The sequence below is a fragment of the Sciurus carolinensis genome, chromosome 4 (assembly GCF_902686445.1).
Source record: "Sciurus carolinensis chromosome 4, mSciCar1.2, whole genome shotgun sequence".
NCBI lineage: Eukaryota > Metazoa > Chordata > Mammalia > Rodentia > Sciuridae > Sciurus > Sciurus carolinensis.
Window position 1 is genome coordinate 42,341,596 of NC_062216.1, and position 27,033 is coordinate 42,368,628.

General features: G+C 32.7%; 1 protein-coding gene across 17 annotated transcripts in view; it reads right to left on the reverse strand.

The window, feature by feature from the left end:
- Positions 1-27,033, reverse strand: part of Pcm1 (pericentriolar material 1) — a 100,830-nt gene that overhangs the window by 33,254 nt on the left and 40,543 nt on the right. For 13 of the 17 annotated variants that reach the window (XR_007108376.1, XM_047550268.1, XM_047550271.1 and 10 more), the window contains 13 exons: positions 26,779-26,908; positions 25,342-25,482; positions 24,437-24,627; positions 22,555-22,755; positions 20,877-21,096; positions 20,622-20,767; positions 19,959-20,149; positions 16,409-16,580; positions 13,323-13,681; positions 8,406-8,570; positions 6,111-6,167; positions 3,478-3,650; positions 3,035-3,166 (listed from right to left, as the gene is read on the reverse strand). Coding sequence is in view for 16 of the 17 variants with exons in the window: in XM_047550268.1 (XP_047406224.1) it covers positions 3,035-3,166; positions 3,478-3,650; positions 6,111-6,167; positions 8,406-8,570; positions 13,323-13,681; positions 16,409-16,580; positions 19,959-20,149; positions 20,622-20,767; positions 20,877-21,096; positions 22,555-22,755; positions 24,437-24,627; positions 25,342-25,482; positions 26,779-26,908 (2,278 nt within the window). In the remaining variant the exon portion in view is untranslated. The remainder of the gene's footprint in view (positions 1-3,034; positions 3,167-3,477; positions 3,651-6,110; positions 6,168-8,405; positions 8,571-13,322; positions 13,682-16,408; positions 16,581-19,958; positions 20,150-20,621; positions 20,768-20,876; positions 21,097-22,554; positions 22,756-24,436; positions 24,628-25,341; positions 25,483-26,778; positions 26,909-27,033) is intronic. The other 4 variants (XM_047550264.1, XM_047550275.1, XM_047550265.1 and 1 more) reach the window with 1 other exon arrangement.

Here is a 27,033-nt window from a genome sequence, read left to right on the forward strand (position 1 = left end):
GGATACACGTTTATCCATTTATCTGGTGATGCTCCAATCTGACACTATAGTGACTAAAAAGATGCTGTATTAGTGTATAAGTATTTTTGTGGACATGTTTTCACTTCTCTTGGATGAATACCTACCAAGAAAAATTGCTGTGTCACATGTCAAATTTATGTTTACCTTTATAAGAAACCTCCAAACTGCTTTCCAAAGTGGTTGTGCAATTTTACATTTCCCACAAGCAGTTTAAGAGTTTCAGTTGTTACACGTTCTTATCAACACTTCTTGGGATCAATCAGTTGAATTTTAACTATTTTAGTGGGTGTGAGGTGGTATCTCATATGGTTTTCATTTGCATGCTAGTCTTTCGTATATTTTTTTAGTGAAGCATCTGTTCAACCCTCTGCAAATGTTTTTACTAAGTTGTCTTATAATGAAGTTCTAAGAAATATTGTATAGTCCAGCCACAAAACATTTGTCAGATATAAGTAACTGGGATAATTTTTTCCTAACTCTATTTTTTGAAAAGCAGAAAGTTTTATTTTTATGAAACGTAATCTTCTATTTTTTCTTCTTTAGTTCTTTTTGCCTTACTGGGCATGCTGGCACACTGGCACACTACTGTAATCCCAGTAACTTGGAAGGGTAAGCAAGAAGATCCCAAGTTAGAGGTCAACCTTAGCAACATAGCAAGACTCAGTCTCAAAATAAAAAATAAAATGGGTTGGGGATGGGCTGAGGATGAAATTCAGGGATAAAGTACCCCTAGGTTCAATCCCTAATACTACAAAAAAAAAAAAAAAAAAAAAAAAAAAAAAGTAAAACAAAAAACAAACAAAAAAAAACCCCACTGCCTATATCAGGGTCATAAGATTCTCCCCCATTTCCTCTTAAAGAGTTTTTATAGGACTCCAAGTCATTTTATATTAATTTTGTGTATAGTGTAATAGAGGAGTTATGTCTCATTTATATTTTGACTAAAACCTTCCAAAAATATGTTTTTTCCATGTTCTGGAAAATAACTAGCTATTCATCTTTAGTTTTAAGTCACCCTCACTACAGAAAGTACCTACTAGAAACTGCTGTAAACACTCAATGATGTGCTGCTGGCTGGTTAAACGGCACTGGTAGAAAGAAGATGTTGATATTAATGCTGAATTTAAGTTTGGAAGAAAAATAAACTGATTTAATGATTTAAGAATAACAGTAATTTATTTGTTTCAAGTTCCTACTTATCAAGTAAAACACTATGTTTAAACTTTACTGTAAATTCAAAATCTTGTCAAGTTAACTTTATCTTAAATTGAGTCCAATTTTCAAAATTTGCTATTGATAGTGCAGACCAATGTGCTTAAATCTTTTCAAAATAAATGAAAGTAATGCTGCCTATATGACAATATGAAATTTGAATAAAAAGGAGAGGTACTAGAGTTAGGGATACAAAATTACTGAAAAAGATCTTTAAGAACAGACTTGCACTCTCTTCCAAATTATTTCAATGTCCAATAAATCTTAACATAATCTAACATGCATTTTTTTCTATGCACATAGCTGGACTAGTTTTCAGTTCTCACAAATAGGAGCACACAATTTTCAGTTAATTATAATATTGATTTATCTGAAGGAGTACTTCTTAATTTATATATGAATTGCAGAATCAATGAAAACCATGTAGTTTTAGACATGTTTGTGTTAACCATAGTACAGAAGTAAAAAACCAGTGGAAGAACATTTTGAGCAGAAAAAAAAAAAAAAAAAAAAGAATTATTGTTTTCAACAGGAATTTAAGCTAAAGAGAAACATTAGAAAAAGTTCTCAATAGTTCTAAGGAACTTAATCTATCTGAAGAAGAGATAAAATAATCTTGAGAAAAAATACTGTCTTCTCAGAAAACACTGTGTTAATATACCAACAAAGGTCAGAAACACAATAGTATGATTCCAACTTTCTACTTAGAGCATATATTTGCTTATGTACTCTTCAGATGCTATAGTTGTTCTTTAAAAAAAAAAAAAAAAAAAAGTTGGGATATAGCTCAGTTGGTACAGTGCTCGTCTATAAAGCACAAGGCCCTGGGTTCAATCACCAGCACCACAAAAAAAAAAAAAAAAAAAAAAAGATGAAGAAAAAAGTGTATTTGTTATTCTAGGACCATATACAATTTTTTGTAATAGAATCAAGACCTGACACTTTAAATAGGTGATTTCCCAAATACCTAGTACACCATCTTCTCAGCACGGTAGCAGTGCTGTCACTTAAGTCATTTCATCAACACTATATACACGAAGTACTATTTTCCATCATTCTCACCACTCTTCTACATTTCCAGGGCCTTTTTATTTCATTCAAAAATTTCTCCAAGTGTAATATATTAAATTATATTTTCCCCTTGATGATTTTCTTTTTTCTAGACTCTTTTTCACCCAATGACCTGATTTATCCTGTACTAACTAGCCAAGGGTTCTTACTGTGACTGGTTTATTGAATGTTTGAAGGCACACAAGCTACATTTATTAGATGTCTGTTAGGAACCAGTCCCTATGTTGTCAATGGAGATATAACTGTGGCTATTTTAGACTAAATAATCTATCATTTATGCAGAATTTTTTGACATTTCCCTGTATACTTTGATTGTGTATTCTATTTTGTCCTCAATATAAAGTAATAGATTATGGTCATCTTTTTAAAAAAAGCTAAAAATTGAGCCAGGAGCAGTGGCACAGGTCTGTAATCCCAGCAACTCGAGAAGATGAGGCAAGGGGATTGAAAGTTCAAAGCCAGTCTCAGCAATATAGGAAGGACTTAGGCAATTTAGCAAGAACCTATCTCAAAACAAAAAAAGCAAAAGTGTTGGGGATATGGTTCAGTGGCTAAGAGTTCCTGGGATCAATCTTAGTACTAATAAACAAGCAAATAAACAACAACAAAAATCATAGAAAGCTAAAAGTGAATGTATTAGGTATATTCACAATTTGACAACAACCTATTCAACTTTTGTTTACTGCATACTGAAATTATGCCTACATTTCGCTAATCATTATCAGCTTACATCATCAGTAGTAGCAAGGCTTTCACTGGGAGTAAGTTCTGAGTTTGAAGCTATCCAAGTACCAGAGTTCACTGATTTTACATTTTCCCCTTCTTTTTCATGGCTTTCAGAAATATGTCTTGATACTATGTCCTAAATAAAAGAAATAAGACATTTATGAAAAAAATATGCTGAATTCCAAATTTTTGTTACAAATTTAAAAGCAGCAGCAGATGGAAAAACAAATATAGTACTTCTTATCTCACAGGTTAATTGTAAGAAATAATATTAAAGATGAAACATGGAAAAATTACAAAGACTAGCTTTAAATAAAATGTCAAGAAAAACAAATCAAAATACATATGGAATAAAGACATGCTTCAGTCTAAGAAAGGAACCAGATATTATCATGAAGTAAGTTGATCACAGATAGGGTTGGAAAAAGAACGAGAGGTGCCAGATACCTGCAATGCATATAAAGCCCTCTGCCTTAAGTAGTCTGTATTAAGTAGTTGAAGCTCATGGAAGAGTTCAATAAGAAAATGTGGGCGAGATTCATTTTGAGAAATTAAAGTAGCCACTTCAGAATAAATAGTATCCCGCAAAGCTTCAAACATAGAAAAATCACTCCCAGTTTCTGGAAGATACAAAAAATCAGGAAGTTAAAAAAAATAAATCAGGAAAGTTAATACTGATAAAATACCTTCATGACAATTTCTTTTCATTTATGTCCTTACTTTAAGCTTTAAATTTCTTAAAAATCAGAATACAGTTCTACTGCAGGACATTTCAAGTAGAAAAAGATTAAAACTACCAAAAATAATCTTAAAATATCAAGATCAACACTGTATATTAAAGAAATACTGAAATTCATGGATAACATTACCTATTGCTACTTAAAACTTTATTTTTCAATAAAAAAAACATTTAGAAAATGTTATATACTTCATGGGGAAAAAAAAATCAGTAAAAATCTTTCAGCACTTAAATGAAATAAGTCCAAATAATCTGCCTTGTTGTATGCTAATATGAACTTCATAACAGAAAAGAAATTCTGTTTATTTTTAATGTTTAGAACAAAGTGCTAACAAAAGCTACTACTTTAAGGTCTATCTGGCTATTAGGTCTACTAATTTTCAAATCTCATCTAAAATTCAAAAGTGCTATGCTAATAAGTAAATTTATAACTATAACATAACAGATCAATTTCATTATAGTATCTTATTTATATACTCAGTATAAACTGAAGCAGCTAGTCACCCAACTGAAGTTTTTTTGTTAAAATGTTTTTGGGTACCAGGGATTGAACTCAGGGGCACTCAACCAATGAGCCATATCTCCAGCTCTATTCTATATTTTATTTAGAGACAGGATCTCACTGAGTTGCTTAGCACCTCACCGTTGCTGATGCTGGCTCTAAACTCAGAGATCCTCCTGCCTCAGCCTCCCCAGACACGGGGATTACAAGTATGTGCCACCACGCCTGGCTGAAGTTTTCAGTTTCAAAGAATCTCAGCATCACCATTATTAAGCTACAATTCTACCATATGTATTTGTTGACAACACAGAATGATCACTCTCAAATGTATACAGCCATACATTTAATTTTCACAGTTCTTAACTAGGAACTATTCCCACTGAGTTCTCTCTGGAGGGAAAAAAAAAATCTCCAAGTGGTTTTCCTAGCTAGCAAATTCTTTAAACTTATAGAACAATAGTAGAACTTCAAGAAGTCAGTTAAATACTTAAGTTCTGCAAAACACATTAATAACTCAGAAAGAGAATTGTGCTTTCAAAAAGTGTGCAAAGAGTATGAAGATTTAATAGATTTCTGCAAGACAAGAGATAAGAAAATGCAAAAGGAATGTGCTCCAATGGAAAAACTTTCCACTAATTAAGTAATTTAACATCTCCAAGTCCCAATTTCTGAAAGCATAAAACAATAGTAATAAAAAATCCAAGTTTCCTATCTTACCTCTGATAGTCATGAATATAAAATGAAGTGATATGCTTAAGTTTTCTTAGTAGTTTTAAAATGTTCAAATGTGACATATTATCATAAAAGTGACATTTACTACCAAACCTTTCTGTAAGAAATATCTACCTATAGTAAAATTTCAGCTATGATTTGATATACAAACTTTAAGTTTGTATATCACACTGCTATTTAATCACAGTTGTTTGATCTTGAAACTATTTCCAGTATAAAAGAGCAAAGGATTTAATGACATCTTTAATATCTGTGATAAAATTGTCACTCTAAATTTAAAAAATTATTTCTAAACAATGAATTATGCCAATCATAAGCATCATCCTTCCTTCCCTTCTACAGTTAACTGATGGAAAGTGTATGCCAGTTTCTCCTCCTAGATCATAATTAATTCACTTTTGCTATAAAAGTCCCTAATCTCAGTCAAGTGTCTCTGATCTTATTTTGAGATTCTTTTCTTTAGAATTACCACTGACACATCTTCAGCTCTGTCAGTTCTGGGTCCTTGATTTGCAGTCTTTACAGTTTCCTAAAGGTTCAAAAAGGTTTTCATTTTTCGATCGTGTTGTAGGAGTTGAAGAATATTAACGATGCTAAACCATACAGAACTATATTTAATCAAAATAGTTTAGAGAACAAAATAGTTGTTCTGAATTTTTCTAATTTCCATCATGTATCTTTATCATAGTCATTTTTGTTTGATGGCTTATTTTTCAATAGATATTTACTGGTGATAAAAAATAACTATAATATAAAACATCTATATTAGTTTCAAAAATATTAATGCTTTTTTAAATATTCAAGAAATATAAAATAAATAACTTTACACCACTAAAATCTTGAAAATGGTTTCTTTTACCCTTATAAATGTGTTGGTTAGGTTTCACACACTAACTGCAAAACAAGAAAAGCAGCCAATTTTACCAATCAAGAATTGAAGACTTCAGAATTTTATGAATATGAACTTTTTCATTTTTATAACAGTCGCATAACATATACACTAAGCTAAACTGTAAAAAAAAAAAAAAATCAGAACAATATAAGAATTTTAGGACCAATGGGAAAAAAATTCACAAAAGTGGACACCAAAACTAAGCAGATTGTTACCTGGCGCTTCATTGCATGCATTTCTGTTAGATTGCTGTAGTATTCTCCTAGCATGTGCTGTAGGAAAGGGCAGACATAAGGATGAACATAAAATGTGTATGAGTAGTAAAGACAGGGTCTATAATATGAATAAGTGAATGAAAAAAGAAATAAGCAAAATTTTAAAAAGTTTGCCTGAAGTGAAATGTTATCACAAGGTATGATTTATGTTCTATTTAAAAATAATCTCAATTAGGGAGAACCTCAAAAGGTTTACTATTATAGACTTACATTACTGTGACTGATAATGACTATCATAATAAACTTTTATCATTCATTTTTATGAAGCATAAACATTAATATGAACCTCTTATATAACTCCTATAAGAGAAAAGACCTGCATAATTCCATACTAGCAGTTGCTACACTCTAATAATCACATATTATGGGTAGAGTAACAAGTGTTAGCATAAAATGAACAGGAAATTTTAGAGAAAGGTTAAAATGAAAAGAATCTCATTGGGGAATGTAAGGGAGTAGTAATTTACACTACTCAAAACATTTTTAAATTCAAAATTTAAGCATTACATTTTTTTCAAATGACAATAATAAGATCTAACATACCACTATGATTATCAATTATTAAAGTAATGCCTTTCAATTTAGTACGCTTCCCCAACCTCCACCCAACTGTTTACTCTTTGAAGATGTCACTATTTGGTAAAGAAAATGAAAGGAGATGAAAATTATAATTTTCATAAAATTCTGGATTCAGAACAATAGAACTCTTATTTCTGTTTAAAGGATCCTGGACTTAATGGTTCAAAGTTCAGCACTACCATCTCCTAACAATATGAGCTGGAGAAAGTCATTTCAAAATATAAGCAAATGTGATTTTTTTTTGATTATCTAAGTATATTAATTATTAAAAGTCTTAGAACTTATAGAATATGGTTAAACATTAACATTTTGATGCATTTTCTTCCAGTCTTTTTTTTATTCACATTTCTGTTTACATACAGTGGGAATCATACTACTGTTCAGACAACACTAAATGCTGATTTTTTTTTTTTTTTCACTCTGTTTCCTTAGGATAGATTCCAAATAGAACAAATAATGGGTTCAGGGCATAACTTCTGAAAAAGTTGAACCAATTTGTATTACCAGTTCTTTATAAGTGATAGAAAAAATAGTACCCTCTCTCTGATTCCTCATCTAAAAAAATGGAAAGCCAACAGCATTATAAGTCTCAATGAGATATATAAATAATTCTGAAAATAACTTAAAATAAATCAATTTTGAAAAAAATTTCAATAATAAAGCATAATATATATAATTTCACCTAGGCCTTATTGACAAATTAGACTATGAGTCTGTAATTACTGACTCCTTCTCCATATTTGAGACATTCCTTATAAAACAGGAAAGTACCAGTACTTATTTAAACAAAAATGGTGGCAAATTCGTATGACTCCATTGAGTCTACCATATATCTGGTATTATGCTGAAATTTAAGACATACATTATCTGTTGCCAAGGGACTTGGAAAGGTGATAGAGATATTTAACTAGGTAAATACTACATAGTATGATACAGGCAACAAAATAGGGTTACACAGGCAACAAAGTGGGTCTATACAGGCTCCAATGGAAACAAAAAGGAGAAATGGAAGTTATTCTGGCTTGAATTCAAATATAATTTCAGGGTTCCAAGTAAAAATTTAGGTAAGAGTCTAGCAGTAAAGAGGGCTTATAAAGAGCAAAAAAGGACTTGAGGCAGAAAATACAACTGGTAAGGTGAGAAACAGCGTTAACAGACATGAGAAAACCTTAGATACCTGCCACTGAAAGAATAAAGTTCAAGGTAGAGGGTGGTGAGAAATGAATCTAGAGAAGCAAGATGGAACCAAGACTTCAGTGGACATATATGTTATATTAAGGCATTCATGCTTTATTCCAATAGGCATGGGAAAGAAAAAGTTGTAAGCACAGGAGTAGCAGGATTTTGTATCAAGCCTTTAATTATATAAGATTTGGGAATTTCAAATTGAGTATTCCATATTAATGTCAATGACTCACGGTTTGCTTAGGAAGAAATTTACTAAAATGTGTCCAAAAAGTATCATATCACAACACAAAGTAATTCTAGTTTACATTTCTTAATATCAAGGAATGTGTACTATACTCTCTACTACATAAAATCTCATACATGATAGAAATGCATGATAGTGTAACTTAAAAAATTGTTTTAATATGGCTTTTCAAATCTAAGATGAAGATATCTTTAAATTAAAGCAAATTTTAAAAAATAACATACCTGAAGATATCTCTGTAGACCTACTATATTTTATTATTTTTTCCAGCTGTTCATGATTCTTTCTGCTGAATACTTTTGCTTGAACAGGCTCTTCAGTCTGAGCTAAATGTCTGTTCCTACTTTTGCAAGGTTCACATGTGCTGGACATACTGGCACTTTCATATCCTTTAGTTTAAAAAAAAAAATAGTGACAGCTGTTACCAGTTGTAACTAACTAAAACTGAAAGAGAAACTGATTTCCATAGTGAAACAGTTCAAGTAACTCAATTTATAGTTTCTATGAAGGCCTGGTATCAAGTGAACATAATACACTAAATAATGTATCTTGGAGTATCTTTGCAGTATAATCTTTGGAAGCATATGGTAACAGTAATAAATTCTAACACTTCACTATTTGACACTTGCCTTAAACACTGTATCCCAATTCAAAATACAGTACAAGGCAGATTTTCTAGCACCCAAATGCTCTACCAGTTCCAAGTTAATAATTTTCCTAATGGAAAAATAAGAATCATATTCAATCTATATGAATATCCATAATAAAGAAAATTGGGCATTAATCAAATATGTCTGCCTTTCTTATTTATTTATTTTAAATATTTTTAGTTATAGAAGGACACAATACCTTTATTTATTATTTTTTATGTGGCACTGAGGATAGAACCCAGTATCTCATATCTGCAAGGCAAGCACTCCACCACTGAGCTAAAACCCTGGCCTGCCTGCCTTATTTATTATACATTTTATGCAACATGTCTTGGTTTAAGAGGCCTTACAACCCTCAGGTTATACACATATTGTACTACATTTTCCTTCGAAGTTTTTTGTTTTCCTTTCCCACATTCATAGTGCTATATGATACTAGGTAGGAATTCAACTTATTTTTGTTGTGGTTTTACATGGGTAATTGATTATACCAACCCTTTTCTCATTGAATTAAAATGCGCATTGGCCACTATATTAAATCCTCATATTTACTAGATGTTTATTTTTTTGCTCTTCTATCAGTTCAACATATCTGTGTTAATGACATTTTCATTCTTTTAGCCATGTAAGTTATAGAAGATGTTTAGTGATCTGGTAAGGCAATTCTGCTCCAATTTTTCATCTAGTCTTGACTGTTTTTAGATATTCATCCTTCCACATAAACTTTGAGAATTATTTTTCAATTTCGAAATCAATCCACAGGAATTCAAAATGGAACCAAACTAAGTATTAAGTATTTAAATTAAAGACGACTGATATTTAATGTTATACATTCCCATCTAAGAATATGGCTAGATTTTTGCATATATTAAATTTTTTTTTTTTGGTACTGGGGATTGAACTCAACCACTGAGCCACACCCCCACCCCTTTTTTGTATTTTATTTAAAGACAGGGTCTCAGGGTCTCACTGAGTTGCACCTCACTAAGTTGCTGAGGCTGGCTTTGAACTTACAATCCTCCTATCTCAGCCTCCTGAACCGCTCGGATTACAGGAGTGCAACCATTGCCTCGGACATTTATTAAATCTCTTTTCATGTTATTAAAAATATTTTATGGATTTTTGTAGATGTGGTACTTTGTTAATAGAAAAAATATTTGCATGCTTATTTAATAATCAGGCATTTTAAAAATTTACCTTGTTACTTCTACTAGTTACTTTTCAGTGTCTCTTGAGCTTTCTTGATATACAAAAATTACCATCAGAAAAAATAAATGGGGTTGAAGTTGTGGCTCAATAGTAGAGCACTGGCCTAGCATATGTGAGGCACTGGGTTCATTCCTCAGCACCACATAAAAATAAATGAATAAAAATAAAGGTATTGTATATATCTACAACTAAAAAAAATTATATATATATATATATGCATAAAATGTTTCCAATTACTTAATTTCTGGTCATAATGCTTTGTAAACAATGCTGAACAATGATGATGGTAGAGAGAAAAATCTTTATTTCCTAATTTTGACAGAAGTATTTTTGGAGTATTTCTACTTACAGTGGTTCTTATGATCAGCACTGGCTAAAAGCCTTTTTTATTATATTTAAAGAACTACTTTCTTATGTCTATTTTATTTAGAAATTTCATTAGGAATGCCTTCAGATTTTATCTAATCTGCTATGACTTTTGTCCTTTTGATAACATTCACAAATTTCCTGGTAATGAAACATAATTGATTATGTTTCTGAAATTACCCCTAATAACAATTATCTGATATTCTTTTAATATACTGGCAGATTCAATTTGCTATTATTTTTACTTTTATACTGAGATTATATTTTTATTTATTGAAATGTTACCTCTGTTTTTTACCTTTCCCCATATAAAGGTAACTCTAGTCTCAATCATATTTTGTTTCTATGGTTTTTCTTCAGACAAAATACACCAAAATCTTCTTTTCATCCTTACAGGTGATAGCTCTCTTCAATGATTCAGGATTCTTCAATTGTTGTCCTTTTTTGACTGTCTATGGGTTATTCACTTTCTTCTACTTTTACTTATATGGAAAGTTAAGATTTCCAGATATTAGTTTGGGCTTTTCTTTCTTTTTTTAATGTAACCGTATGGGAGATTTTTACGATTACCTTGGAATTCAGGAATTTTTCTTGATACTACATAGATGTATGTGTTTTCCCCTCCTGACTGGACAATAGTCAGCTGTTCTGATGCATTCTCAAATATTTCTTCACCTTCTTTACTATTTAAATATTATTTTTCTATCTTTCTTCTCCTTTAGAACTCTTTATATATCACGTCTCCAAAGATTTGCCCTTATGTCTGTAATTCTTTTCCTCATGATTTATCTTAGTACTTTTTTTCAGTGTAATGACAAAATTCTTCCCCTTGATTTTCTAGGTCAGTAATTTAGAACTTAAAATATTCATCCTCCTTCTCAAGTAATATAAACATTTAAAAAGTCTTAGTTTTAAACAATTTAATGTTGTAATTCAATCTGCCCACATCCTTATTCTTTTCTTCAAATGCATATTTCCTTCAATAATTGTTTTTACTAGTTTCATCTGTTCTAGAGGTACACTTCTACATTTTCTCTCCAATTGCAATGTCCATTTTATATACATTTAGATATAAGGGCCATGACTCTTACCTGCACTCAAGTCTAAACCCAAATGCTGGGCAGGCTTTAATGGTGGCCTGTTGAATATAAAGGGTAAGCTCTTCCCTATGGTCAAGCAACATTCTGGCTAGCAAGTCACTGGCCTTCCAAAACAAGAAGTTACTCCTCAACTGCAAAAGCTAATGCTCTCCCATATGCAAGGGTGGAGAGGACTTCCACACAGCTGTTCAGTAACACCCTATCCTTTAGTAGCTTCAAGGAGCAAGATTTGTTAGTCCTGGAGGTGAGAAGAAGGGCCAAGAGCACTCTTGCTACAACTGCCATTTGGACCCTCCTGTTTCAGTGTTGCTCTTTGCAGGTGTGAGACAAAGGAGTTGCCATCTTTGGTTACTCTTCTTTTCTCTGTTTATATAAGCAATAAACTGTCTGAATTTAAAAAGGGCTCTGTTCCACCCCACACACCTTTTTACTAGCCAAATTAGTCAGGCCTTGCCTTGCTCTTTTTTTTTTTAAGATAGGGGTCTCACTAAATTGAACTTGTGAGCCTCCTGCCTCAGCCTCCTGAGCCACTGGGATTACAGATTTGTGGCACCGGGATTACCTAGTTTTTTATATCTGTTGAAAGTGAGTCTTTATTGGAGAGAATGGAGGAAAGAAATAAGATTCGTAAGAATTAAAACCCTAAAGTCAGTATATTAACAACTCTGTCCAATTTTTCCAAGAAAAGAAGAAAGAGGAGGAAGATCTGGACTATGCTCCTATTCCTTCTCAAGAATATCAAAACAGGGAGTAGGCCTGGTAAAGCGTCATCAAATATCTGCTAACTGAAAAACTCAGCAAGGCATCTTGGTAAAATGCATAATTTTAAAAATGTACAATGATATGATTGGTATGGGGGGGCGCAAAAGTCTGCATTTTTGTTTATGTTCCCATATGATGCCAATGTTGCCTGTCCATGGTTCACATTTTGAACAGCAAGGATTTAGCTGACTAATTTGATTCTGCTACATATTAATCTGATTTTGCTAGATATTGTTTGATTCTGCTATTGAATCTTTTATTTTTGTAAGTATAATTAAGGTGGGACTCTCAACAGAGGGTCCTGAATGCCTGAACAAATACAAATGTATGTTTTGGTAGGCATTTATAAACTAAATATGAAAGAACAAAGTATAAAGATCAGAATGTCAAACTCTGCCTTAAAAAGTTGGATTGTATATATGAAGTCATAATTCCTCAGAATAAAGGTGTTCGGAAAAACTCCAATCATAACATTTCTAGGCTTAGGTAGACATGGCTCTCAATTGGCTAAGGGTTTTTATCTAAAACCCTGCTACTCAAGGTGTGCTCCACAGACCAATACTGGCAATACCTGAGTCTGCTAGAAATGCAGACCCTCAGGACCCTTCCAGACCAAGTCAACCAGAATTTACAATTAAAACAGGATTCTGAAGGAGTCTTGTATGATACATTAAAGTCTAAGAAGCACTGCAGCAAATTTAGCAAGACCCAAAGCAACTTAGCAAGACCCTGTCTCAAACAAATAAAAAAATAAAAAAAGGCTGGGGATGCAGCTCAGTGGTAAAGTGCCCCTGGGTTCAATCCCTGTTTACCAATAAAATAAAATAAAATTATTGCCCCAGCACTCTGAAATCACCTGAATGAATGAGAGAAAGCTAGAATAAACGATGTTTCAAAATATTTCAAAATAATAAAGATAACTAAATATGACGTTGAAGCTAGATCTAGAATATATATAGCCTGTCTATCTAATCATAATAAAATTAAATGTCAACATGACAGTAAGGTTACCAAAACTTATGTTGATCAACATTCAACAAATTTCAGTACTTACCAATATTTTTAACTCTGCTTTTCAACTGAGCAGAATTTCTCTTTTTACTTTTTGATTTGGGTGTTTTGTCTTTAGATGCCAGGCTGGCCTGTGCAGATGCTTTTCTTGGCTTAAATGTTTTAGTTACTGTTGTTGGATCTACCGGATCAGGCATACTGCTAAAGCTTTCTAATGATTCTTCATCAAACCGGCGTCTTCTCCTGCTTGTATCTAACTGATTTTTGCGGTTACTATTTGTAGTTTTCTCAACAGACACTGCAAATCCAGGCTTGATAAATGGTTTTTCTACTTCCCCTTCTTGGTCGAATAACCATGGCGTCCTAATGTTTTCTACCTCCTCTTCAGGCTGTTTCTGATTCCTTACCAATGAAAACAAGTGTTTAGAAATCACATTACAAATTTAATAACTGAAAACTTCAAAACTAGTTTACTAAGGAGTAGATTTAGGTGAAGAAAATCTTCAACAGTCTATGAAATGTTTTCATAAAATATGCATTAAATGTGCAAGTACTACATATTATAGATTACTTGAAACTTTAATTTTGGACTTTTCTCATTAAACCATTTTTACTGGCAAAAGCTCAAAAGCAAAGGATCTAACATGAAAGAAACAAGGAAAGAAAAATCAAGGGAAGATGCACACACAAGGAAAAAAAACATTCAGGGAGGTGCTGAAAAAGCGCTATAGCAGAGGGTTCAGGAACAAACACAGATCTCTCATTTAAAGCACTTCAAACAGAACTAGAATTTGTGAAATCAACTGGTTACTTAACTCTATTCATTAAGTATAGTCTAGTTCTGTTGGTCTATGTCATTTCCCAAATTTTATTTGCTGAATGCTGGCATTCCTTAATATTTAAAAGGAATTCACTGTCATCTAAACTTGGGGGGAAAGGGCAAAACAAAACTTAATATAGGTATGTATGATTTCTCAGAATTTTTAATATGTCAATGTGCTTTTATAAATGTCTTAAGAGTAATGGTGGGCAAAAAGTCTACAAATTTTTATCACAGAACCTAGCAAGGACAACAGTATTCCAAAGAACAATTTAGGAGACACTGCCCATAGGGTTTAACTTAAGACAAAGGTTAGAAATCCACAGCTTACAGGACAAATTCAGCCTGATAACCTATTTCTGTATTGGCCAAAAGATAGACATTTTTTAAAATTTTTTAAATTTGTTATTAGTTTTACAGGACAGTAGAATGCATTTTGACACATAATACAGAAATGGTATATTCTTACATGGTTGAAGAAAATATCAAAAGAAGAAAAATATTTGACACATTAAAATTATATAAATTCAAATTATGGTACCTATAAATTTGTTATTGAATTATCGCCACACTTATATGTTTCAGATTATTTGTGGCTGCTTCTATGTAAAAAAGGGATAGAAACCTGGCTATGATGACAGCATATGGCCTGCAAAGTGTAATATGTTTACTACCTATCAACTTTACAGGAAAAGTTTTCTGGCCCCAGGTCAAAACTGAACATATTATCTTTAGTTATTTAATTCAGGGAACTATGATAGTTGAGATTTTAAGAGACAAGTTCTGTCTAATCAGAGGTAGGTAAAAAATATCTAAAATATCCAAATCCATTCTAAAAATGATATAAATACTTAATGCAAAACTAAAATAATTTTAGGATGAATTTTTACTATCAAGTATATATAAAACATTGATAATAATGAAGTAGAGAAATTCATTAATATGAAGCCCCAATCACTGAAGTTTTGAATAAATGTTCACTTGATGGAGATTCACTGCACCATCTTTCTGAATGGCAACAGTGCACTTAACACTGTATTCAGTTCTGATGAAAAAAGCTTTCATAAAGCAACATCAAAGTTAATAAGAAAAAATGGTTAACCCAACTAATAAAGAGTCCACAAAGTCCAGAAGGTCAATTGCAGGATTCCTACAGGTGATTACAAAGTTGGAATTCTATAAAAATTTTTTTTTGGTTAATCAAGTTTTAAAAGAAAAAAAAAATCCCTAAAAGTTCATAACAATTAGTATCAAATGCTAAATTAAGAGGCTGAGACATGTTCAATCATATAGATAAAAGGAAATGGAATGTGAATTTTTGGGGAGCAGGGGTACTGGAAATTGGATCCAGGGACACTTTATCATTAAGCTACATCCCTAGCCCTTTTTCTGAATTTTTTATTTCGAGACAGTCCCACTAAACTGCTAAGGTTGCCCTGCAACTTGCAGAACTGCCTCTGCCTCCAGAATCACTGGGATTACAGGAGTAATACCATGCTCAACTACACCACTGCAACTAGCAATGTGCTTTTTTTTTTTTTTTAAAGGGACTTGGGACAGCAAATTATAAGAAATGTTTCTGACAGAATATAAAACTTTTTCTGAAACTAATAACAATTAAAAAGCTATAAGACTTTCACCAGTTAACTATCAAAATAATTTTGGGAATTAACACTATTGTTAAAACATTATTTATGTAGCTATAAAAATGCCTAAAGAATGACTGCCTTAAGCCAAGCTAACTAATCTTTCACACTATTTGTGTCACATTAAAAAATAAATATGAGAAAGAAAATGAAATCCTAATTAATGACTGATACCATGTACCACCAAAATTTTCCAGACGAGTTGTTTTCATAATGTTCATAGTCAATACTGTATCTGAATGGTCTTTAGAAACTGATTCTAATCAGAGGCTATAAATCTAATTATGGGACCATCACTTAACAAATATCATCTAGTAGTTAAAATTAGTTTCTAGTCCTAAGTCAGTGAACAGTGAACCCTTTTAACCTTACAGACAAAATAATCAAGGAGAAAACACTATGGGTCAGGTCATATCCTTCCAAACTAAATCTCACAGAATATCCTCTACCAAAATTCTGAACTACTCTTAGACTAGGGTTATCAGCAGATACAATATGTCTGAGAGATACCGAGCAAGATGTAAAAGTTTCTTATTTCCAACACTATCAAACCAAACCATCACAAACATCCTCCTTCATTATGTTTTCAAGTTACACAAAACTACATATAATTATAAAAGTGAATGCTTCAGCAAATAACAAGTCATGTTCACAATCAAGTACCTTTGCTTTTCTGCTCCAATAGAGGAACTGCTTTCAAAAGGCTTTGGGAAAGCCATATATTCTGTTTTCCCTGAAGAATTCTGGGCTAAAGGTTGCTGCTGTTCAGAGGATGTAGATATATTCTGAGAAAAATCTCCAAAATTAGAAGGAAATAAAGGGCTGAAATTCATACCTACAAAATAAAAGCAATGGGTAACAGAACAATAAAGAAAGGGCTTTAGCTTTAAATAAAATTAGATTATTTTTAATTAAAAGTGATACTCAAACCCACCCAAACATAAAATTGTTCACTTAAGGGGCTGGGGAGATAGCTCAGTTGGTAGAGTGCTGGGTTCGATCCCCAGCACCCAAAAAAAAAAAAAAAAAAAAAAATTGTTCACTTAATAAATTAATGTTCATTTATTTAATCACTATGAATAGGTCAGTCATTGGTATACAAAGATGATTAATAATCCTCACCCCCTAAAGGACTAAAGTTGTAGTATTAATAAATGATATTTATCAAATTATTACAGGACACCAGACCCAACTATAGGCATTTTACAAGTTATTTCATTTAATATCCAAAATAACACTATAAAATTGATACTAATTTTACCATGATAAAATAGGCTAGAGATCAAAGGTCTAGTAAGAGCGAGTTATATCTCAGGTATGCAAGAGTCTAAAGTTTGTATTTTTTCCACTCTGATTAGGCAAACAAATTATAATTAAATACTTACCAAACAGTGCTATGTATCAGAACCTTGCATAGGATTATTAACAACTTGGAGAGGAAGGCTTCACAATACTGAACCCATTTATAAAGAATGAACAATTATTGGACAGTATTGGCATGGATATAAAGAGTATCACAGTGAAAAGGAATAGAATGGGCAACTTCTCATTTATCATTTAAAAGTCTACTCAATGTTTGCTGTCAGTATTCACAATCTATAACTAAAAATGCTTGTTCAATTTTTTAATGCCACCATCTTGAAAGTCCTGTTAAGAAAACACACTGTGGTACATGAATATTTATGTTCACGAAGCAATTCCAACTTTTTTCCTCTTCCTACATTCACTTGCAAACACCTTCAACAATTCTCCTTTATGATTCATTTTATTTAACTGATTCATTTTATTTACTTAACTTATTCATTGTATTTCTAAAATGTCTTTTCAATTACTCATTTTTCTTTACCACTATCAATGCCTTAGATCAGGTTGTCATTTTTTTTTCTAATATTACTGCTAAATGTCTTCTATTTACCAGCTATACTCTTAGTTCCTTCCTTTTCAATTCTCAATTCTATCACCAGTATAATATTTCTAAAATACAAATTTCACATGTGCTTCAAGTCCTTCAATGGCCCCCTCTTGTCTGCAGTGTAAGTTTTTTTGCCAATCACAAAAGACTTCTGTCACTCTTCAGCCTACCTTGATCCTAATCACTAGTCACATTTAACAACCTCTAAATTCCCTAAGTGATATATTATTTCACTGCTTTGTTACTCTAAATGGCTCCATTGATTAGAAAGCCCTTTCCTTTCTAATCTCTCTGCAAACAAATTCCATTCATTCATTAGCTTAAATATCACCTTTTCTAGAAAAAAAAAACTAACTTGCCCAAGTTTTTGCACCACAGCTATATCACTCATGGCACTGCACTACAAGAATTTATTAACATTCTTAGCTTCCTCAATAGATTCTTAATTCCTGCAAGGCTCTGTCCCACTCCTTCAACTCTCAATAACTGAAAGCCTAAGAGAAATGCATTTACCAACAAAAATATGGTGCTTCTATAGAAGACTACTATGTTAATCATCTTTAGTCTCCTAATGCTTTACATAGTGCTTGTTTTATAGCAGCCACTGGATTCTCTTCCTTAAAAAATAGCTGAAGCAATCATTTATTAAGTAATTTACTTAATTTTTTTAGCAACTATATTATTAAGCTTAAGTTTTCATTAAAAGAAACAATGTAGAAAAAAGTTTGTTCCCTTGCAAACATTTCCTACCATTCCAAAATAGAATGTTAAAAATCCATGCAATATCACAATACCAGACCTTAAACTATACTACAGAGCAATTGTAACAAAAATGGCATGGTATTGGCACTAAAGCAGACACGTAGATCAACAGAAAGAATAGAAGACACAGAAACAAACCCACATAAACAGTTACCTCATACTAGACAAAGGCGCCAAAAACATTCATTGGAGAAAAGACAGCCTCTTCAGCAAATGGTGCTGGGAAAACTGGAAATCCATAACTAATGAAATGAATTTAACCCCTATCTCTCACCCTGCCCAAAACTCAACTCAAAGTGGATCAAAGACATAGGCTCTACAACAGAGATCATGCACCTAAACTGCACCTAATAGTAGAAAAAGTAGTTTAGGAAATGACTTCTTTAACAAGACTCCTAAAGTGCAAGAAGTAAAATCAATAATCAATAAACGGGATGAATTCAAACTAAAAAGCATCTTCGCAGCAAAGGAAATAATCAATAACATGAAGAGAGAGCCTATAGAATGGAAGAAAATCTTTACCATATGCACCTCAGATAGAGCACTAATCTCCAGGACAGATAAAGAACTCAGAAAACTTAACACCAAAAAACTAAATAACCCAATCAATAAATGGGCTAAGGAAATGAGCAGACACTTCACAGAAGATCTACAAGCAATCAACAGATATATGAAAAAATGCTCAGCATCTCTAGTAATAAGAGAAATGAAAATCAAAACTAAGATTCCATCTCACCCCAATTAGAATGGCTATTATCAAGAAAAAAGCAACAATAAGTGTTGGTGAGGATATCAGGAAAAAAGGTACAATCACATTGCTGGTGGGACTGCAAATTGATGCAATCATTTTGGAAAGCAATATGGAGATTCCTCAGAAAACTTTGAAAGGAATTACCATTTGACCCAGCTATCCCACTCCTCGGTTTATACCCAAAGGACTTAAAATCAGCATACTGCAGTGACACAATTATATCAATGTTTACAGTAGCTCAATTCACAATAGTCAAACTATGGAACCAACCTAGGCACCCTTCAGCAGATGAATAGATAAAGAAAATATGGTATATATACACAATGGAATATTACTCAGCCTTAATGAAAAATGAAATATGGCTTTTACAGGTAAATGGAGTTAGAGAATATCATGCTAGGCAAATTAAGCCAATCCCAATAAACCAAAGGCCAAATGTTTTCTCTGATATGTGAATGTTAATTCACAACAAGGGTGGGGGCAGGTCTGGGAAAAATACAGGTACTTTGGATTAGGAACAGGAGAGTGAAGGGAGAAGAGGGGATTTGGGGGTAGGGAGGATAGTATAATGAATCAGACATTATTGCTCTATGTCCATATATGATTACATAACCTGCATACACCAGAAGAATGAGAACTCATACTCCATTTATGTATGATGTGTCAAAATGCATTCTATTGTCATTTATAACTAATCAGAACAAATTTTTAAAAATCCATGAAACAAATTACAATGTCAAGCTCTTTTTTTTTTTTTTTTCCTTTGCTTTTAGTTTTCAGTCACTTACCTGGTGCAAATGATGAAAAATTAGTAAATCCAGGCAGATTGAACAGATTTACAGGCTGTGTTGGAAAGCTGAAAGGACAAAATAAACTGGGAGAAGAAGGGTGTGATGCACTGCTGCCTCTTTCCTTGCTTCCAGGTTTTTCTGGATGCTGACTTTGTTGGCGCATAAGTTCATTCAGCATTTGTTTCAACCTACAAAAGTGTAACTCAGTAATTTTAAAATGAGTTATATTATAATCTATATAAAGTATATTCAGGAAGAATGCATGTAAGAAATGATTCAACAGCACGCAGGACTGTTCTGGTACTAGAACAAATAAATGTTTGCTCTACTAGCCTTTGGAACAAGAACTGAATGCAATACTTCTGTCAGACAACAGGTACAAATAAATTTTTGGTTTATAGCTTCATTACTGGCATAACTTACACACTATACAATTCACCCAATGTTAAGTATACAATTCGATAATACGGAATTTTATAAACAAAAGTCCACAATATCAACAGGAAGCAATAGGTAAATCACTGTTTATCCATTTCTTAGGTGATTGAGAATGTATTAATATGCAATTTGGCTAATGCCCTTTCCTCCTAGCAGATAACTATAAAATTCTCACTCACTTTTAACACTCAACAGTCTCCACATTTCTAAGAAATCAATTACCTTTGAACATTATTCTGTTGCCATGTTAGCTGTGTGTAGCACTGGTTCAACTGGTGCATTATGAGGTGTACCTGAGGAGATGCAACATTGCTTGGCATAACACTGTAAGGACCTGTGAGAAGAGTTTGCAGCAGACAAGACAGAGTCTATTGAAAGAAAAATTTGGGTAACAGTTACTGATGAATTGAAAAAAATCTGTATTGCTTCAAAAATAATACAAATAAAAGAAAAACTTAACTTCGTAGTAAATTTTACCTGCTGATCTTGCATCAAAGTCTGGCAAATATTGACACTGAAGTCAAGTTGTTTCTTTAGCTGATTAATTTGTTCTTGCCACTGTTCTTTCTCTTCCACATAAGAGAGCTCTGATACCCACCGGAGGTTTTCTTGCCGTTGCATGCTGATATTCTGTTGTCTTGTCTTGGCTAATGGGCGATAATTTCCATCTGCTGAAAAAGGGCGATTGTTCTTCCACCTAACATAGGATTTAAAACTAAGTCATTGCATATAATAATTTGGTTTTTAAAATACAGTCCTGAACCTGATACCCTAGTCTCTGAGCAAGTATTCTCTTGAAGTTCAAAGGACTTATAAAATATAAAGAGGGAAAAAAACCCTGCAATTTTCTAGTTTTACACAATTTTTAAAAATTGCTTTCCAATCTTTTTCAAATATGTTTTCACACAGACGAGCCCATTTATCTCTGTATTCTGTCAAAATAAAAAACTGACTATACCACACTCTTCCCTTCCTCATGTTTTAAGTTTAGTCACATAACATTCCATCAAGTGTAACTGTTCTATCTAATCATCTTTTATTCATGAAAAAATGTTTTCAGTTATAAATCGTAATACAGTTAATATTTTTAATAAAAAAATTTGAGATAGGGGTCTCTCTATGGTCTTGAACTGGGTTCAAGTGGTCCTCTCTTAGCCTCCTGAATAACTAAGACTATAGGCAGTGTACCCCAAGGCCCAGCAATGAAGTTAATATCTTTGTTGACACATCTTTTCACTATCATTTTTCATTTTTACTTAATTTAGCAATGCTGAAAGTTTATTATGAATCTTGACCCAATCTAGCTGGGACCTACTGCAGCAATACCCTGTGATATAATAATAAAAATAGTCTTTGAAGCTGGTTTGTAGCATACATTCTAAAACCCTTGGCATCTCCTGAGTGGTAAAACGTCTTTTGTTATTCATAAGTCCATTTCAACCATATCTGGGTTTATACTAATGAAGTAACTCCTAGAGGGCCCTGTATACATTCATGAGCAGGAAGTAAAGGAGTGGTCACTAGAAAAACCAACCAGTCCATTTAGAGGGTTAGAACTTTCAGACTCATCCCCTGATCTCCAGAGGAGAAAAAGGCGCAGAGATTGAGTTTAATTAACAATAGTTTAATCAATTATACCTATGTAATGAAATGCCTATAAAAACCCCTAAACAATGTAGTTCAGAAAGCTTCTAGGTTGATAAGCATATCAAGGTGTGGGCAAGTGCTATATTCAGAGGGCACAGAAGGTCTACACACCTCCTCACCCCATACACTGCCTTATGCATTTCTTTCAGTTGATAGTATTTGAGTGGGATATTTTACAATTAGTAAATATAAGTAAGTGTTTTCCTGAGTTCTATGAGTTGTTCTTACAAAATATCAAACCTGAAGAGAGGTGGGAACTCCCAAATTTGTAGTCAGGTTGGACAAAGTTCAGTTATCCTGGGGACCAGGCATTTACATCTAAAATGAGGACATTCTTGTGGAACTGAGCTCCTTTACTTATGGGTCTACACTAACTCTTGAGTAGCCAGTGCTATAAATGAACTGAAATTAAGACACTGAGTTAGTTTGGAGAACTGTACAGTTCCTTGGTGTCAAAAAGACCTGAGATACTTAAAATCAAGCAAAAAACTAAAACGCTCAAACAAACCTATTTTTAGTTTCCTTTGCATTATAGGAATTGTGATTCACACTGTTAGGAGGATACACAGAAAAATTATCATTGGAACTGGCATCCTGCTCTTCTTCCTCTTCTTCATCTGTCCGAACAATTCCTTCAGAAAGGTAACCATCTTCATCTCCTTCTTCATCTAGGGCACACTGAGTAGAACCTCCCCACGTTGCCATTGTTCTAGTGATTAAGAGATATAAAACAGTTATCATCTGGAAGTAAGCTAAATACTTCAAAATAATTATGTGCCAGACTTAGTATCAAACATATACATATTTACACATAAACACACATATAAAATTTCATTTAATCATAACTCTATAAGATAAATGGTACTCTCCTAATTGCTGTTATATATATTAGTTTGCCTTTTACAAAACAATTCTTCAGTTGAATGAAAATAGTAATCACATCCCCTGGGACTTCTTGTTTTGTTTTAGGGGGTTTCTTTCAGCAGCACTGGGGATTAAACCCAGAGGAGCTCTACCACTGAGCTATAATCCTAACCCTTTTTATTTTTTGAGAAAAGATCTTGTTAAATTGCTAAGACTAGCCTCCCAAGTAGATGGGATTCTAGGTATGCTCCTCTGTATCTGCCTCTTTGGACTTTTTTCCTTAACTAAACCTCCCTCAACTTTTCCTTGAGTGACAATTTTCTACTTCAGTGCTATCCAAAAGATCTTTCTGGAATGTTGGTAATGATCTACATCTGTGATACATTACACAGCAGATGCTACGTACACTTAGCTAATGGGCTCTTAAAATGTGGTTGATGGGAAGTAAATTTTTCACTTCAATTTAATTTAAATAGACACATATCTAAAATAGCTGCTGTTTTGGGATGCCCAACTGTAGACCAGAATGTAGCTCAAAAGCTACATTAAGAACATGCTTTGCAGGCACAGGGTCCTGGGTTCAAACCCCAGGAACATAAAAAAAAATTAAAACTACAATGTACAAGTCTAGACCAATGGTTCTGCTCATCAAAACTATCTGAAGAAAACTGTAAAAGAACAAATGTGTAATAGCCAGAAAAGAATACTAACGATATAGTTTGATCAATAAAACACAGAATGGGACTCCAAGAATAGGAAATTTTTTTTTTTTTTTTTTTTTTTTTTTTTTGGCGGTACCAGGGATTGAATTTAGGGGCACTTAACCACTGAGTCACATCCCCAGTTCTTTTTATATTTTGTTTTGAAACAGGGTCTCTTGCTAAGTTGCTTAGGGCCTTGCTAAGTTGCTGAATCTGGCATTGAACTTGCAATCCTCCTGAGCAGCTGGGATATAGGCATGTGCCACAATGCCCAGCTTAGAAATGCTTTCTGAAATAGGAAAATGTACAATTACAACAAATCTGGATTTCAAAATTTAAAATATAAATATTACTGTATAGCAATTAACTGGTCTTACAGATAACCAACTCTTCTTCAAATCATCTAAATATGAAATTGTGAACTTAAATCCTAAAATCTAAAATGTTTTGAATAACTAAAAGTTTTAAGATCCTCAAGAATCTCACAAGTACTCAATTTAAGTAAAAAACTGATTTTTCTCCTGGTCCAATAGAAAAACAAAAGTATCAAGCATTTTCTTTGAATAGGCTTAAAAATTAAGGAAATAAGATTTATAGACATTAGAAAATCTGTTATCACCATTTGATCGATTGCTATAATAATTTTAGAAAGTTTGATTTTAAAAAAGAAAATGGCTGGATTCAGTTAAACTGAGTCACAAAGGAGATACTTAAAACACTAGCCTCAATGAAACAGCAAATTTATGCTGTGGTGGGGAGGGGAAAAAGAGGCTGCCTTGCCTATAGGTTGATGTTATTTTAAAAATGATTTAAACACTCTCTTACTTTTCTGTTCTACTTTGTTGAGGAGTACACAGGTTCTCAGATCCATCACTTCTCAATGACGCAGCCACTGGAGACGTAGTTTCAGCTAGACCCTGCCTCCTCTGATGTTCAGCCATTAGCGCTTCAAGCTGCTTTCTTCTCTGTCGAAGCTCTTCCCTTAATATTTCATGTCTTCGCATGTCAGACCACAACTATTGTTTTAAAAATCAGAGAGTCAAGTAAATATTTGGATTTGCTGTAGGTTGAAAGAACAAAGCCTTAAAGAATATTGTTGGTTTGACAAAACTTTCTATTTTCTTTCTATCCTTTTGACAATAAGATATCTATGAAGGTTAAAATAATATTTTAGTGATGAATAAGAAAACATTAGGCAATCATTAATTCTTAATGAAAATAAGCAGCACTCAAACTTCAGGAACCATTTGGGAAAAGGTACAAAATTATCTACAAATTGTTTGTATGTAGTGCCAAATGATAGGTCTTTCTAATTTAAATGATTAGTATTTGCTGCAACTACCCTTTTTTCCTTTATTTTAATTTTTTTAAGTTGTTGATGGACCTTTATTTTATTTATTTATATGTGGTGCTGAGAATCAAACCCACTGTTTCGCACATACCAGCCAAGCACAACTAACCTCTTACATATAATTCTGCCAAGTATTTGCTAATAAAGAGCATGATTATTTTGAACAATGCCAGCATAATTAAAAAAAAAAAAAAATGGTTTACTCCAACTGGAAGACAAAAAACACAACATATTTCAAGTAGAACACTGCTAGCATGTATGAAGCCCTACATTCAATCCAATAACTGCAAAAACAAAACACCCTATGTTTCACAGAGATTGTTCCCTTTTTAAGATATGACGTAAGACTAACTCAGGAAATACAATAATTATACCATACCTCATTATCTACTACTGAAGAATCTTCAGGTTCAAAAACAGATTTGCTTGTATTGGTCTCATTTTCATTAATAGTTGGGGTTGAAGTAACAGCTGGTATGTATTTTTTTGTGGGACAATTACCCACAGAAGTGGCTGACAGCTAAAAAAGAATTGGCAAAACTATCATGAGGTATTAAAGTAATTATATTATTTTCAAAAAAGCAGTTAGTATATTATTTCTCTAGAGTTTTAGCAACATGTTTAATCTGTTATTACCAGACCTCAAAAGCAATCATCATATGAAGATAACAAAGACAACTAAGATGAAAACAGATTTAAGCTGAAAGGTAATACTCAGGAGCAACAAAGGAATTAGATCAAAATTTTGTATACCTAACCTAAGTCTGTCACATATTTCTCTGGACATTATTTAGATTGGGGATAAAGGACAAAAGTATTAAATAATGTGGAAAAGGTAAGAGTTTTGAAAATAAGCAGTCTTATTAGAAACCTATCATTTGGTATGTTTCCCTTTCTTCAAAAACAAAATATAACTAAAAATAAAGCTAACCAATAAATTTTATGAAGATCTCAAAAGAATTATTATTCTATTCCCCTATCAGCCCTATACCCGATTATCTGACATGACCTTATTACTGTTCAAACCCAAGTCCTATATTATAGAGTACTATTTAATAAGCAAAAGCATATATATTTTATATTTAAACTACACGTAATTGTTTTTCATACAAAATTTATGATGAGGCTGGGTGCAACAGCATACACCAGTAAAATTCCAGCAGCTCAGGAGGCCGAGGCAAGAAGATCACAAGTTCAAAGACAGCCTCAGCAACTTAGCAAGGACCTAAGCAACCTAACAAGACCCTGTTTCAAAACAAAATATAAAAAGGACTGAGGATGTGAGTCAGTGGTTAAGTGCCCCTAAGTTCAATCCTGATTTGGGGGGAAAAAAAAAACACAAAGGAAAAGAAAACTTAAGATACTTAAAGGCTTTATTATATAATCTTAAGTCAATAAAATACAAAAATGCTGGTCTATAATTATAAAGTTCAAACCAGAATATTTTAATATAATAAACACTCATGTTCTGAATCAATGGCTAATTAGCCCAGTAAATATAAGAATGAAAATAATCAATTCCCACAATTTCACAGTGTGCAAGTATATCTCCATCTCATTTCATTATTTCATCCATTCCGTTAATCCCCAAATTAGTTGATATAAATCTGACATCTCAGAAAAAGGCAGACTATCATCAACTGACATTAGTTTTCTTGGTTGTTCTTTTGTTTTGTTTTTGGAGTACTAGCAATTGAGCCCAGGGTCTACCTAGCACTTGCTAGGCAAAACACCACTGTGCTACATTTCATCCCTAAACATTAGATTTTAAACACCTTTTTTCCCAAGCAAACTCAAAGAAATAATTCTCAATTACCTGCAGGTCAGGACATGCCTTTTGCAAAGCTTGAATTTTCTCTTGAATCTCAATCAACTTCTTTCTTTCTTCCTGCAATTGTTTTAGCTCTCGTTGTTGCTGCTGTAGTTTTGCCTCATAAAATTTCTCTCTATAATTAAATTGACATTATATTTGTGAACTCCCAATAAAATCTGATGACAGCATTAAGCAAAATAAAACAAAATACCAGGAACTTTCTCTTATAACAAGCACTACATTTTTATGAAGTGAAAG